This window comes from Salvelinus alpinus, chromosome 26 (genome assembly GCF_045679555.1).
Source record: "Salvelinus alpinus chromosome 26, SLU_Salpinus.1, whole genome shotgun sequence".
NCBI classification, from domain to species: domain Eukaryota; kingdom Metazoa; phylum Chordata; class Actinopteri; order Salmoniformes; family Salmonidae; genus Salvelinus; species Salvelinus alpinus.
Window position 1 is genome coordinate 17761228 of NC_092111.1, and position 15224 is coordinate 17776451.

General features: G+C 43.6%; 2 protein-coding genes across 5 annotated transcripts; both read left to right on the plus strand.

Annotated features, from left to right (window-relative positions):
- Positions 1 to 368: 368 nt before the first annotated feature.
- LOC139554858 (activity-dependent neuroprotective protein 2a-like) lies at positions 369 to 7093 on the plus strand. 4 transcript variants are annotated; one of them, XM_071368067.1, is made up of 5 exons: positions 369 to 693; positions 1737 to 1791; positions 2101 to 2222; positions 2536 to 2634; positions 3022 to 7093. In XM_071368067.1, the coding sequence occupies exons 3-5, from the start codon at positions 2115 to 2117 to the stop codon at positions 5689 to 5691; spliced, it is 2877 nt and encodes a 958-aa protein (XP_071224168.1). In that variant the 5' UTR covers positions 369 to 693; positions 1737 to 1791; positions 2101 to 2114; the 3' UTR covers positions 5692 to 7093. The 4 variants fall into 4 exon arrangements, with proteins under 4 accessions (XP_071224168.1, XP_071224170.1, XP_071224167.1 ...); XM_071368068.1 differs by lacking the exon at positions 369 to 693 and adding an exon at positions 786 to 804; XM_071368069.1 differs by lacking the exon at positions 1737 to 1791 and having other exon boundaries at positions 369 to 546.
- Positions 7094 to 7434: 341 nt separating this feature from the next.
- On the plus strand, positions 7435 to 9259 carry LOC139554873 (thioredoxin-like protein 4A). The gene is made up of 4 exons (XM_071368098.1): positions 7435 to 8057; positions 8369 to 8550; positions 8662 to 8765; positions 9003 to 9259. The coding sequence occupies exons 2-4, from the start codon at positions 8398 to 8400 to the stop codon at positions 9172 to 9174; spliced, it is 429 nt and encodes a 142-aa protein (XP_071224199.1). The 5' UTR covers positions 7435 to 8057; positions 8369 to 8397; the 3' UTR covers positions 9175 to 9259.
- The last annotated feature ends 5965 nt before the right edge of the window (positions 9260 to 15224 follow it).

Genomic DNA, 15224 nt, shown 5'->3' on the forward strand with positions numbered 1-15224 from the left:
AATAAAGATAGCTACGTACTCACGTTCTTACAAAAACATTTTCTTCAAATAATGGACTGGAAGAGTCGTCTACCATTGGCTAATGAACAGTGGCATGATATGACGTCACCATACTCTCTTTGGCCCTCCCCTTTGCCTCAATTTCCGGACAGCCTATTGGTTGTTTTGAATTGTACCATGTGACTAGCTAGCTTTTTCCAGAGCCTTCATTTTGTCTGTAGCCACTCCCACATCTCTTTAGTGCTCTTATATAAATGTTTATTAGCCCAATTAACTAATCAATTAAGCGTGAAATTGAATTAAATCTCTACGAAACTTCCAACTATGTTTGGAACATTCCTCAATTTAGTCCACAGCTAACTTCAATCTCATTGGTCATCTTCCGTATATGCTAATTAGGACCCAAACGTCATGTCCTGAACACAGCGCCATTTTTTTTTTATACTTCAGGAGGAGGGTGAAACAGCATAATACATCAATTATTTCACTTTAATGTAAACCATTTTTTCCTGAATTAACTTTGGCGGCTGCATGTTGTCTGGAGAGGTAAGTGGCAGAGCATTGTCCAGGTGGATTGATTGCACACTTCCGTGACACCGAGACTGAAGCGCTTGCGGATTGGTGAAACTATCCAGATAGGGGAAAAAAAGACGCGACAGCCATCCTTTTATAACCGGAGACGCCAAAGCAAAGGTAATTTTATGTCATGTGAGCATCCTCAACAGTTCATCACAAATCTACACCTATTGTAGCCATTGTCAACAGTTGCGCAGATCCGCTGTCACAAATCAGCCAACCAGGCATGTGCGTATGCAGTTCAACCAATGATTTATCATTGCGTTCAACACAACTAGCTAGCATTTTAGCTAATGTGTTTTTATTCCCGCCAATGCGTACAATTCGATGGGTTTAGTTATATTTTTGTTCTCTGGTCCCCCGGCCGCTTTTGATTACTGTTAATGGCACAGACGTCCCATTCGAATGGTAGTTGCGATTTCAACTTCCATGGTAGTTTTTGTGCCTACCTAAATGGTGACCACGGGTAACTGCGAATCAGGATTTAATTCCGGAGAGGGAGTCTGGAAAACGTCTACCACATCCAGGGAAAGCACCAGGAACGCAAATGATCAACTCCCGAGTCAGGGAGGGTAGTAACTAACGTTAGCCAGCTAGTGATGAAAATAGCAATACTGGACCTTTTGGAGTTCCTGTAATTGGAATGAGTACACATAAAATACTTGAATGAGGATCCATTACTGATTTTTATTACTGATGTTTAGAGTAATTTTTTTTGTGGTCAGAAATGTACATTTATGTTTTAAAAGTAACATTTGACTGCCAGTTTTGTATCCCGTGTGACAATGTCCAAATTGGTTCACGCCAACAAATGAAAGCAAAATAAGTGAAATAAAAAATAATTTAGTATGAGGCAGGTAACTTTTTATCGCAGTTTAGTGAAATTACTATGAATCTTACCCAAAATGTAATACAAGGAATACAAGGAATTTGTGTTTTTCAAAAGTTCTTGTCTATTTGGGAATCATTCGACCTTTTTATATTAACATGCATTGTAATGTCACACCAGATGACACATTCAAGGCACCAATACATACATGAAATTGTATATTAAATTGGATATAAACTAAACATTTAAGGTGGCCAGTTGTTTAGACATTATTTTTTCACTTTTGTTTTGGACATATGGCAACTACCCAATTTTTCATTTTATCTTGCAGTGGGTTGTGTGTTTTGATTTGGAGAGTAGCTATATTAGCTAAAGGATGATGCTGGGTGAGTGTAACGTTATCTAGCTTCATGAATGCATTTACAATTCTTAAAATTATGTCACTAGGTTATATGGGCCATAAACACATGAATCCATAGGCTACATTCATGGGTAGTGTATTTTCATTTAGGCCTATCCATGTTAACAATTTGAAATGGACCCAGGTTGTTATACTAACCATGTCCCCAGGCTTATTTTTATGCACAGTTTATGATAAACTAATAGGCTAACAGATCTGGGATAACTGAGTTAATAATTGTAAAGTGTACTGTAGGTTATATTACTTGGCCTAACAAGATGCCTCTCTCTTTTAGGAATCTGAGGAACAATGTATCAAGTCCCTGTTGGAAACTTGGAAAACATCAGAAAAACAAGGAGAAAAGTTAAACATATTTTGAGTGACTTTGGACTGGAGAATTGTAAAGTCCTTCTGGAAGTAGGTATTTGTTATGCAATTTTTATGTTTAAAACTATCAGATCAGTGTAGCAACTATTGTTTGTCGGCTAGATGAATGCCTAATTATTGCCATTTTCCCCATTGTTTAGAGTCATGATTGTACTTTTCCTATAACTTGTAAAGACTCTGTGTCCCATATGGCACCTTGTTCCCTATGGGCTATATAGTAGTGTACTATAAAGGGGATAAGATGCCATTTGGGATGCACGACAGTGGATGATCAGAGATCATTGATCAGTGTTGTTTTCTTCCTGTGATACTTAGTTGTATGTTGTCTGTCACCATCTTCCAGGAGCTGGAGAAGGAGAAAAACTCTGATTCTGATGAGGTGTTCCAGGAGACCGAGTGGGTGGACCTCAGTGAGCCCTTTCCAGGCAAGAGAAAGAAAAAGGTACAATAGCACCTGGAAAGATTAGCTAGCTGATGGGGATGTCAACAAACCAAGCAAGTGTTTAAATTGAAACAGAATAGTTTATAGTTCAACTGATTGATTAAATGTGCCAATATTTCTGTGGTTTGTCAAAATGGATGTGTGTGTGTTTAAAAAAAAATAAAAAAAATAAAAAATAAATAAATGTTGATTCAGTTCTTACTGAATCAACTGAAATGGATGCCTATTCCCCAAATTCCCACCCTATCCCCATAGGGCTCTGACAAAAGTGGTGCACTATGTAGGGCACACCCTTTCAGACAAAAATGAATGAACATTCATTCCTCAGAGTGAAGTAAACAATCTTCTTTTGCTAATCACTTGTTGTCTGTGCATTTACTTCCCCAGTGGCCATACCGCACGCGTCTGTTGTGCTGCACCCTCTGTAAGTACTCTACACGGAACTGGTACTCCTACAAGAGTCATCTGCAGCGGAACCATGAGTATGAGAGGAAACTGTGTGTCCTGGCTCCCTGCCAGATCTGCCCCTTTGTCGCCCACCCCCGAGTCCTCAAGAAGCACCTCCTCCTCTTCCATGGCTCTCCGAACGTGGACCAAGATGCAGAGTCTCTGCATTCAACTACCAAGAAAGGGGACCGGTTTAAGTGTCGTAAGTGCCGATATGTGGACTCAAACCTGTTCTCAATGAAGAAGCACGTCCTGCTTAACCACCTGGAGAAGCTGTGGCACCACTTCTCAGGACGGATACCAGACACTAAGTTCCCCCATACAGCCTCCAGGCAATTCTGTAAGGTGTGTAAGCTGGCCATTGAAAGCACGGAGCACATGCTGCACCACATCCTGTCCTCTCCCACTCACCAGTGGGCCTGCGCTCAGATAAGGACCTGGATCTTAGAGAACACTCAGTACGTCAAGCCTTCAAATTACCAAACACTGGCCCCTAAAAACCAGTTGCCACAGGTATCCAGTCCTGAGCAGCTGGCCGGGGCCAAACAGAGCTTCCTCCCCCCACAGGCTTCAACCCTGGTTCAGCTGGCCAGTGCTGAGGCTAAAGGCCTCCTCCAGCCTGGTGCTACTGTCAACCTGCAGAGTGCTATGCCACAGGGGGCCATCTCAGCCACCATGCCCATCGGCCAGACCATGGTCAGACTGCCCTCTGGCACCTCACTACCTGGTGCTCTTCACAACCAGGTGCCTTTCACCATAGGGGTCCAAGGTCAGCAGCAGCCCCAGCAGGTCTTCCTGCCCCCGAGGGTGCAGATCAGCATTCCAGGGATGTCCCAGTCCCTCATGATGACTCAGCGCCTCCCCCTGAACCATGGGACCCCCCAGGGTACCATGCTCCAGAGCACCCCTCAGGGCACCATGCTGACCTCCCAGTCCCTCCTCAGCCACCTCATCCCCACGGGCAACAAGGTCAACGGCATGCCCACCTACACTTTCGCCACGCCAGTGGGCATGCCCGGCCAGACGAGCAACATCCAGCTGATGAGCAAGGCTCCTCAACCCATCAAACCAGCAGGTAACCCTGCTCTCAACGCCAAAGCCAAGAAGTGGATCACCTGTCCCATCTGTAATGAACTGCTCCCCTCCAATGTCTATGAGGCTCACCAACAGGCTGCCCATAAGGCCCAGCCCAGAACAGCCAAGCAGCAGGGCCTGGCTGCCCGCGCTCCCTTCCTCAGGAAGATGCCTGACAAGACAGTCAAGTGTTTGAAGTGTAAGATCCTCCTGTCTGAGAAGGGCCTCTTTGAACACCTGCTGCACGGGCTCAACTGTCTCTACTGTCCTGGGATGTTCTACTCCATCCAACAACTGGTTGAACACACAAACACACAACACAACCCCACACAGAAGGCCAACTGTGACTTCATGAGGCGGGAATATAGACTGTACACAGACGACAGCGGTAACCTTCTGTTCCCCTACTTTGACATTAACACCACGGCCCCCAAAGAGATCCTAGGAGACGCAGAACTGAAACTAGCTCTGGTCACAAATTCCCTGGACCTGATCTTCCTCAAGATGCAGCCTGGTGGTAAACAGGAAGTGTGTCGGAACCCCAGTAAAACGACTCGGACCGACTGCCCCTTCTGTGAAGAGAAGTGTGTCACAGTGGAGAACTACCAGGGCCATCTGAGTGGGAAGCACTGCATTGCGCCCACCGTCCATGCCATCCTCAAGACCGCAGCATTCAAATGCATCTACTGCAACGGCGTTTACACAGGCAAGACCACGCAGAAAGCTATAATCATCCATCTACAGCGGTGCCGCCGTGCACCCAAGACCCCTAAAGATGCAGACAGTCTCCAGTCCACCCCCACCAACGGACGCCAGCAGCAGGTCATGGCCTTTAACCAGATGATCCGTGTGCCAGGTCTGTACTCTGCCCAGCTCCCTCCCGTCCCCATGGCAGCGCAGGCCTCCGTCCCCATCCCCCAGCCCTCCGAGTCTCCTGCTGAGCTGCAGAGCAAGCTGAGGCTGGAGGCGGCCTTCAGGGAGGCCATGGAGGCCAACAAGAAAGAGAGGGATGCGCGGGCAGCCTTCCGTAAACAACGAGAGAAGGAGAAACGAGAGCAGGCACCCCTGACAGACCCATCTATTCAGCTAGCACTGGACCCCAGTGGGATGGAGAAACGCCCCTCTGAGGAGCGGAAAGACTTCCTCACCAGATACTTTCACACCAAGCCGTATCCCACAAAGAAGGAGTCTGAGGAGCTCTCCAAGAGGCTGTGGCTGACCCGGACTGAGGTGTCCACCCTGTTTGGGATGAAGCGCACCAAGTGCATGAAGGCGATCCAGAGGAACAACAGCCCTACCATCTTCATGGGCTTCAACATGACTGAGCTGAAGAAACTTAAGCACGACCTCCTCATCCCAGACGTGGAACCTGCAGAACCTGAGAAGATGGCTGAAATGGAACCAGAACAGGCAGGTTCTCCAGAAGGGGAACCAGCAGAACCAGAAATGTCTCTTCCAGAAGAAGATCCTTTAGAACCACATCAGAAGGATGTTCCAGAGATGGATCATTTAGAACCAGAGCCGATGGCTATCTGAGTTGTCACTTCAGAGTTCATGTACAGTGTATATAGATCCCTTTACCTGGCTGACTGCAGCTGATTGCAGTGCCCTGAAATGTATACTTTTATATTGATGTTGATCTGCCTGCTAGTGTTGTCAAGATTAAATGTCAACTTAATTTTAGGTGTTTACTTATTATTCTCCTTTTCGTAGAACTGTAATTCAAATGTTGACATTCTCACAGGCTACATGTTAGAACAAACCTCTGTATAAGTGTAAAAAATATAAAGCCAGGATTTTATTAGTTCAACGAAGGGTATTGATTCTGAGTGACACTCCGTTTTCAGGGGTTTGTTACGAGAGCTGTGTTACATACAACCAACACATGGTTAAATCCACCATTTCTTTCTAGGGGGCATCTTTTAGAGATGTTTTTCAGCACATTGACCATGATTCAGTTTGAAGGATATTTTACTTGCTGCTTGTTTTGAAATACGGTCTTAACTGTTAAAGCTATAAAGTACACCTGTATTTAGTATTATGGAATACTCATACTATACAAACTGGGATAATTGATTACTGACTTTTTAAGCAACTAAACTATTAACTCTCCTGTTCAAAACATAATGAACAGTATGTGTAAATGTTTATCAGAATTCCTTTTTTTCTGTTAGTGATGTCATTTTGTATGATAGTTACTGGTCATCGTTCTCAATAGAAACTCAAATCTATTACGTGGTTATGAGTCCATTGACCAGATGAGACTGAGTATAATCATAACTGTAAGATTCTGTCTAGCTTTTTTCTTTTCAGAATGTGTATCAACGGCTATGCTATTCTTCCCATTATTGAAACTACGTAATAGATCGTTATGAGTTCGCTCAGATACTGAATTTTTCCATAGCCTCCATCACTTTCAACTTTGCTTTCCTCTCCCTTGTTAATTTGCTGTTTTGTCCACTCATTTTGTTGAATGTTATTATTTTTGTAAGACAGAATACCTCACCTGGTGTTTTTACCATTATTTTCACATGTTAATTAATCTATGGCAAGGATGTCAAACTCATTCCATGGAGGGCCTAGACTAGAGTCTGCTGTTTTTTAAATTCTCAATTAGGACCTAGACAACCAGGTGAGGGGAGTTCCTTACTAATTAGGGACCTTAATTCATCAATCGAGTACAAGGGGGAGTGAAAACCTGCATACACTCGGCCCTCCTTGGAAGAAGTTTGACGAGTTTGTTTATTTTTTGGTCTTTGTTTCTACTTCTTCCTGTCTCATTTGCAATTTATTGTTAGGTGTATGTACTGTATTCCTGTTGGGTTTTCTATGGTTTCAGTCATTGAGAAGCAAAAAATGTATTTAGTCTTGAAGGTTTGAGCCTGCTGATGCATTGTGGAAGAATTGTGCAAAATAAAAACTTTTTCCAATAAATAGATATTTTACTCCTGCAACTTATTTCTCTTGAATGGCTGTCCATCTGAGAAAGTTGGTCTCTATCCAAAGTGGGATATTGTAAAATCAAATAATGGCTAGCTTTTATTTCTATCTGTAGAAACAGAATTAGGATCTCTTATCTGTGTAGCCATTAATTGTCTGACAAGTACCAAGGATAATTTAACCAAGATACACCACAGCCCGTCGTTTCAAATGGAAACATACACGAGTCATAGTGGGCAGAACAAGCAGGGAGATGGACAGAGCCAAGCACGAACTAGTGAGATCCTATTTGCGCGTTCTAGCATATATTTAAATTTTTTCGTTCAGAGTAGCTGAAGTGCGCGTGTGCAATATATCAATTCGCCTTTGCGCTCCTAAATGACGCAACAACTTTGGCAAAGAGTAAAGTCTACAAAACTTAGTCAGATTGCAGTTTCGGGAACAGAAAACTGTATTGAGATCAAATGTTGATTTGATGAGAAAATTTGCAGAATCTCGGCCAAAATCCGTTTCGTTCCATCCTCTCCCACTGCCGGACACCATATTTGGTAGAGAGTGGAAACGCATAGCGGATGCTTCACATTTATACATCCGGTGAAATATCTGTCTGATTGTTCTATGCATGTACCGACTCGTCTGGTATGCGCCGGCCATTCATATTGTCGCTTATTTGTGACGCAATCAACAGGATTTCCACTAGATACAAAGTCAACATTTCTATATCGTAACAATTCCTGAAAAAAAGAATGTCGCTTTTGGTCTTAATTTAAGGTTAGGCTTAGCAGTGTGGTTAAGGTGAGGGTTAAAATCAAACGTTAAAAATATAAATTGTAGAAATAGGCGGGGTTTATGACTTTGTGGCTGTTATAACTATACGACCAAAATAGAAGCCACTTTCTTGTACAGACCCAGGCTACCGGTTTGTTTCAATTCACGCTTTGGGGCTTGAATAATTTCATACGGTAAGCGTGTTTTTGAAACCTTAGCTACCTCTATATTTTCAATGCTGTAATTTTACTTGAGTTCTTTCAACTTTGACTTTCTGGAAATTTCCAAGGCAGTGCTAGCTAACGTTATCTAGCTAGGCTTCCAACAGAGGCAATAGTGATTTCTCGCTTTTAGACTCAGTTATCTAATTTCTATCTAAAGAAACGGGTGTTCCGCTGTTAAATAGTTATAGTTAATAACAACATTTTGATATTTCTCCGAAAAACTAAGTTGTACCAAATCGTTTTAACGTTAAACGTGTTACTTTCCAACATGTCTCTCCCAGGAGATACGCGCTAACACTGCAGCATCAAGATGTCGTACATGCTACCTCATCTCCACAACGGCTGGCAGGTCGACCAAGCCATTCTATCCGAGGAGGACAGAGCCCTGGTTATTAGGTTTGGACACGATTGGGACCCAACATGTATGAAAATGGACGAGGTGTTGTACAGCATAGCTGAAAAGGTAAGATGTATGTTATTGTACCAATGTTGATGTTTGTATTTCACATTTGTGAATACATTTCATTGAACGTTGCTATTTTCACAGTACCAACATCACTATTCCTCCCTACAGGTGAAAAATTTTGCAGTCATCTATTTGGTGGACATCACAGAGGTGCCGGACTTCAACAAGATGTACGAGCTGTATGACCCTTGCACTGTCATGTTCTTCTTCAGGTGAGTTTCAAGTTATCCTGTCCGCCTTCACTTCAGAGCCCTGCAAACCTATTTCTAGTTTTGACTTGCTAAATTAATGCAAATGTTCAACAAAAATGGGTATTGTGAACACAGTCCATATAGGCAAGTTGTGAAAAGCAAAGGGATGCTCAGCTTTAAACAGCCCCACGCTGCTGTTTTTTGTCTGGCATGACTGAAACTAAAATATTCCTTCCCTCGACCTCTGCACTGTTCCAGGAACAAGCACATCATGATAGATCTGGGGACAGGTAACAACAACAAGATCAACTGGACCATGGAGGACAAGCAGGAGATGATTGACATTGTTGAGACCGTTTACCGAGGGGCGAGAAAAGGACGAGGTCTGGTCGTATCTCCGAAGGACTACTCCACAAAATACAGATACTGATTGGTTCTTCCCATTGCTTTGTGTGATGCCCAATGGGAGCAAATCTGTCTTTTCAATATTAAACTTTATGAACAGCTGGACTACAGACAGGCTCTCTTTTTATGTTACTGACAAGTCACCTTTTTTCCATCGCAGTTATTAAAACCATAATTTGTTATTTTATTTAATGTTGTGTTCATATTTGATACTGCCATTTAGTTATCACTTCACAGCCTGTATTCTCAGACCCAGAATAAGGCTTGTCCTCGATTAAAAAAAATATATAACATTCTAAATTGAAAGTGTTTCAGTTCAGGGTGGCTTATGTTTAATCTGTGGTGTATATGTGATGTGCCTGGCTGCCTTGCGCTCCCTTCCTCAGGAAGATGACTGTCAAATGTGTTGTAAGATCCTCCTGTCTGAGAAGGGCCTATTCGAAAACCTGCTGCACGGGCTCAACTATCTCTACTGTGCTGGGATGTTCTACTCAACCCATCAACTGGTTGAACACACACAAGACAACTACACACAGAAGGCCAACTGACTTCGTGAGGTGGGAGTATAGACTCTACACAGATGACAGCAGTGACATTCGGTTCCCCAACTTTGACCAACACCATGGCCCCCAAAGACATCCTAGGAAACGCAGAGCTGAAACTGGCTGTGGTTACCAACTCTCTGGACCTGATCTTCCTTAAGATGCAGCCTGGTCGTAAACAGAAGTGTGTTAGAACTCCAGTAAAATGACTGCCACTTCAGTGAAGAGAAGTGTGTCACAGAGGAGAGCTACCAGGCCCATCTGAGTGGGAAGCACTGCATCCTGTCCACGCCGTCCTCAAGACCACAACATTTAAATGTATTTACTGCTACGGCGTCTACACAGGCAAGACCACACAGAGAGTGGCTTCTCTATATGAACGCAGCTGCCACTTCAGTAAAGCTGTTGGATGAACTGCATCTGGGCAGCAGGTTTAGTACTCATCTTAGCATTCTCTTCCAGAATGATCCCCCCCCCCCCCCTCTGATGTCACGTACGTCGATACATTACTGTGTTTTCATTTATAAAGCCCTTTTCCAAAAACTCACCCTGTACCGAACGTCATCACTAACCTTAAGACATTTACCACACCCGGTCTCAGCAAAGGCTAACTGGAAATTCCTGTGTACTGAGTTAGGTAAATATGTGTGTTGGGGTGTCAGTGTAACTGTGTGGGTAGAGTCCAATGTGTGTGCGTAGACCGTGCAAAAAAGGGGTCAATGCAGGTAGTCTGGGTAGCCATTTATTTAGCATTAAAGTTTAGCAGTCTTAAGGCTTAGGGCAGTGGTGCTGTGGGCAGAGCAAAATTCAGTTGGTGGTACAGTAATCGGAAAAGGTTGGGAAGAACCGCTTAGGGGAAGCTGTTCAGGGTCCTGTTGGTTCCAGACATAGAGAACACTATGGCTTGGATGGCTGGAGTCTTTGACAATTTTTGGGGCCTTCTTCTGACACCACCTGGTATAGTTGTCCTGGATGACAGGGAGCTCGCCCCAGTGATGTACTGGTCCGTACTTGGCACCTTGCAGTCAGGTGCCGTACCAAGTCGGGAAGCAGCCAGTCAAGATGGTGCAACTGTACAACTTTTTGAGGATCTGAGGTCTCTGACCTGCTCCCTATAGGCTGCCTCATCGTCGGTGATCAGGCCTGCTACCGTCGTGTCGTCAGCGAACTTGGTGTTGGAGTTGTGCATGGGTGAATAGGGAGTACAGGAGGGGACTAAGCACACACCCCTGAGGTCTCCCCATGTTTTATAAAATGAAGGTTAAATAAAAAAATAAATGGTCATCCATCTACAGCGCTGCAGAGCAAGATGAGGCTTGAGGCGGCCTTTAATGAGGTGAAGATGGTGAGGAAAGCACTTTTAAAGAATAACCAGGCATCTTCTACTGACGGAATGAGGTCAATACCCTTCCAGGATACCCGGGCCAGGTCGTTTAGAAAGGCCTGCTCGCTAAAGTGTTTTAGGGATTTGACAGTGATGAGGGGTGGTGGTTTGACCACGTACCCATTTACGGATGCAGGCAATGAGGCAGTGATCACTGAGATCCTGGTTTAGAGGGCAGGTTGGTCAGGATGATATCTAAGAGGGTGCCCGTGTTTACGGATTTAGGGTTGTACCTGGTAAGTTCCATGATAATTTGTGTGAGATTGAGGACATCTGGCTTAGATTGTAGGACGGCCGGGGTGTTAAGCATATCCCAGTTTAGGTCACCTAACAGTACAGTCTCTGAAGATGGAGGTTACAGGGGAGAATGTAACAGGGTTGGTTATGTTTCCACTTGCCTCTAAAGAAATGTGTATTTGATGTTCAAGCATTCTTATTGGTTAGTTCAACTCTGATGACAATAAGGGGTGTTGTGATTGGCCCCGCTTGCAGATAGGGGGAGATCGCGAACGTCAGGTCTTCCCAGTATGAAAATGTGATGCAAGGGGTAGGTCACGTTCTGAATACTGTTTTCTATTTTCTATTTTACAATGTGTACAAGTTTGCTGTACGTTACTGATTTTATACATGTGTGGGTATATGGTACCTGTTAGGGATTGAGGGGCTTTCTGGGATGTGCTTTGGCATATGATTGCTGTAAATAATTGTGTTAGCTAGCATACACCGATGTCATGGTCACATAAGCCACGGCTAACACAGTTGTCTTCATGCTACAGATTTTGCCATCGACAGCCATCAACACTGTTAAGCCCTGCACAACTAACGTGCTGTTTCCAATTTAACAACAGAAATAAATGATGCTCAACTGGGACCACTGGCCGAAGTGATTTATTATTTTAAAACAACGCATGGAGAGTACACTATACATCTGTTACACTGGATACACTGCTACAATGTTACACCAGTGTAACAGATGTATAGTGTACTCTCCATGCGTTGTGTTTTAAAATAATAAATCACTTCGGCCAGTGGTCCCAGTTGAGCATCATTTATTTCTGTGATTAAATGGGAAACAGCACGTTAGTTGTGCAGGACTTAACAGTGATGATGGCTGTCGATGGCAAAATCCCTCGCATCACATCCTGTAGGTTCATGCTCTACAACATTCGCAGAGTACGACCCTGCCTCACGCAGGAAGCGGCGCAGGTCCTAATCCAGGCACTTGTCATCTCCCGTCTGGATTACTGCAACTCGCTGTTGGCTGGGCTCCCTGCCTGTGCCATTAAACCCCTACAACTCATCCAGAACGCCGCAGCCCGTCTGGTGTTCAACTTTCCCAAGTTCTCTCACGTCACCCCGCTCCTCCGCTCTCTCCACTGGCTTCCAGTTGAAGCTCGCATCCGCTACAAGACCATGGTGCTTGCCTACGGAGCTGTGAGGGGAACGGCACCTCCGTACCTTCAGGCTCTGATCAGGCCCTACACCCAAACAAGGGCACTGCGTTCATCCACCTCTGGCCTGCTCGCCTCCCTACCTCTGAGGAAGTACAGTTCCCGCTCAGCCCAGTCAAAACTGTTCGCTGCTCTGGCACCCCAATGGTGGAACAAACTCCCTCACGACGCCAGGTCAGCGGAGTCAATCACCACCTTCCGGAGACACCTGAAACCCCACCTCTTTAAGGAATACCTAGGATAGGATAAAGTAATCCTTCTAACCCCCCCCCCCCCCCCTTAAAAGAGTTAGATGCACTATTGTAAAGTGGTTGTTCCACTGGATATCATAAGGTGAATGCACCAATTTGTAAGTCGCTCTGGATAAGAGCGTCTGCTAAATGACTTAAATGTAAATGTAAATGTAAGATAAATGGGGGGCGATTAATACACATATGGTGTCCAGGGCACAGCTGGGGGTTGAGGGGGTCTATAACAAGCGGGAACAGTGAGAGACTTATTTCTGGAAAGGTGGATTTTTAAAAGTAGAAGCTCAAACTGTTTAGGCACAGACCTGGATAGCATGACAGAACTCTGCAGGCTGTCTCTGTGGTAAATTGCAACTCCACCCCCTTTGGCAGTTCTATCTTGGCAGAAAATGTAGTTGGGGATGGAAATTTCAGAATTTTTGGTGGCCTTCCTAAGCCAGGATTCAGACACGGCTTGGACATCAGGGTTAGCGGAGTGTGCTAAAGCGGTGAAAATAAAAAAAACTTAGGGAGGGCAGGATGGTGCCAGGTTTCTTCCAGAAGTGAGGCTTGGCAATATTGTTCAATATTGGTTTCATCAGACCAGAGAATCTGGTTTCTATCTTGTTTTTCATGGTCTGAGGATCCTGTAGGTGCCTTTTGGCAAATACCAAGCTGGCTGTCATGTGCCTTTTACTGAGGAGTGGCTTCCGTCTGGCCACACTACCATAAAGGCCTGATTGGTGGAGTGCTGCAGAGATGGTTGTCCGTCTGGAAGGTTCTCCCATCTCTACAGAGGAACTCTGGAGCTCTGTCAGAGTGACCATCAGGTTCTTGGTCACCTCCCTAACCAAGGCCCTCCTCCCCCGATTGCTCAGTTTGGCCGGGCGGCCAGCTCTAGGAAGAGTCTTGGTGGTCCCAAACTTCTTCCATTTAAGAATGATGGAGGCCATTGTGTTCTTGTGGGCCTTCAATGCTGCAGATATATTTTGGTACCCTTTAATATAGACAGGACTGTGCCTTTCCAAATCATGTCCAATCAATTGAATTTACCACAGGTGGACTCCAATCAAGTTGTAGAAACATCTCAAGGATGATCAATGGAAACCAGTGGTGGAAAAAGTACCCAATTGTCATACTTGAGTAAAAGTAAAGATACCCTAATAGAAAATGACTCAATTTAAAGTGAAAGTTACCCAGTAAAATACTACTTAAGTAGAAGTATTTGGTTTTCAATGTACTTAAGTATCAAAAGTAAATGTAATTTAAGTATAAAAAGTAAAAGTACAAATACTTTTAAATTCCTTATATTAAGCAAACCAGATGGCACAATTTTCTTGTTTTTTTTAATTTACAGATAGCCAGGGGCACACTCCCATCACTCAGACATAATTTACAAACAATTGGACCATTTTCTGTACTGCTAAGCAGTTAACATTTAAATGTGGTTGTCAGGGAAAATGAATTGAGTAAAAAAATACATTTATTTTCTTTAGGAATGTAGTGAAGTAAAATAAAGTAAAGTACAGAAACCCTAAACAACTATTTACGTAGTACTTTCAAGTATTTTTACTTAAGTACTTTACATCACTGATGGAACTTTGAGTCTCATAGCAAAGGTCTGAATACTTTTATTTTGAATGAATTTGCAAACATTTCTACGAACATGTTTTCACTTTGTCATTTTGGCGTATGTGTGTGATGGGATGTATAGACAATATGGTTAGAATATGTAGCTACAGCAGTAGTTAAATAGGATAGGCCTTGACTAGAATACGATATATACTGTACATATGAAGTGGGTAAAACAGTATATAAACATTATTAAAATGACCAGTGTTCCATTTCAATGAAGAATCTCCATTGAAAGTGTGTTATAGTTCAGGACTAGACTTAATCTGGGCCTGGAAAATTGGCCCTTGTGTTTAATCTGTATGTTTATGTGACCTGTTTCTCCTGAAATGTTATGGGTAGTGCTGTGATGACAGGAAGACTTAGAATGACAATTGTTTACATGGTAAAATCCATCTAAGTGATATCCCATGAAATAATATAGCAAATGCCATAGGCTGATGTAACACAACAATAGATCAGTAATAACTAGCCTCTGTGTAGCCCTTTGTCAAGGCATATCTTCTGTCCCAGAAATCGGGTGAAGTTAGCCGATCTGATATGTGTTAACCCGAGGGCTTGGTCACTTAGAAGTCTGCTGCTCCTCCATACCAGCCTGGGTCATCAGGTCAGCAACGTTCTTCTCCAGGCCATCAATTCCAGTCCCCACGTCATCCAGTGGGTTGGTTAAGGGCAGTCTCGCAATATATGTATTTACATTATTATTATAATACACTGTGCATAGTTAGGTTGTACATGAAACAGTATTTCTTAACAGAGAAAATAAATGAAATGCATATTTTATTCTCTGAAAAACCACTGGATTTTCATAAACCCTTTTTTAATCTCTGATTAAAAAA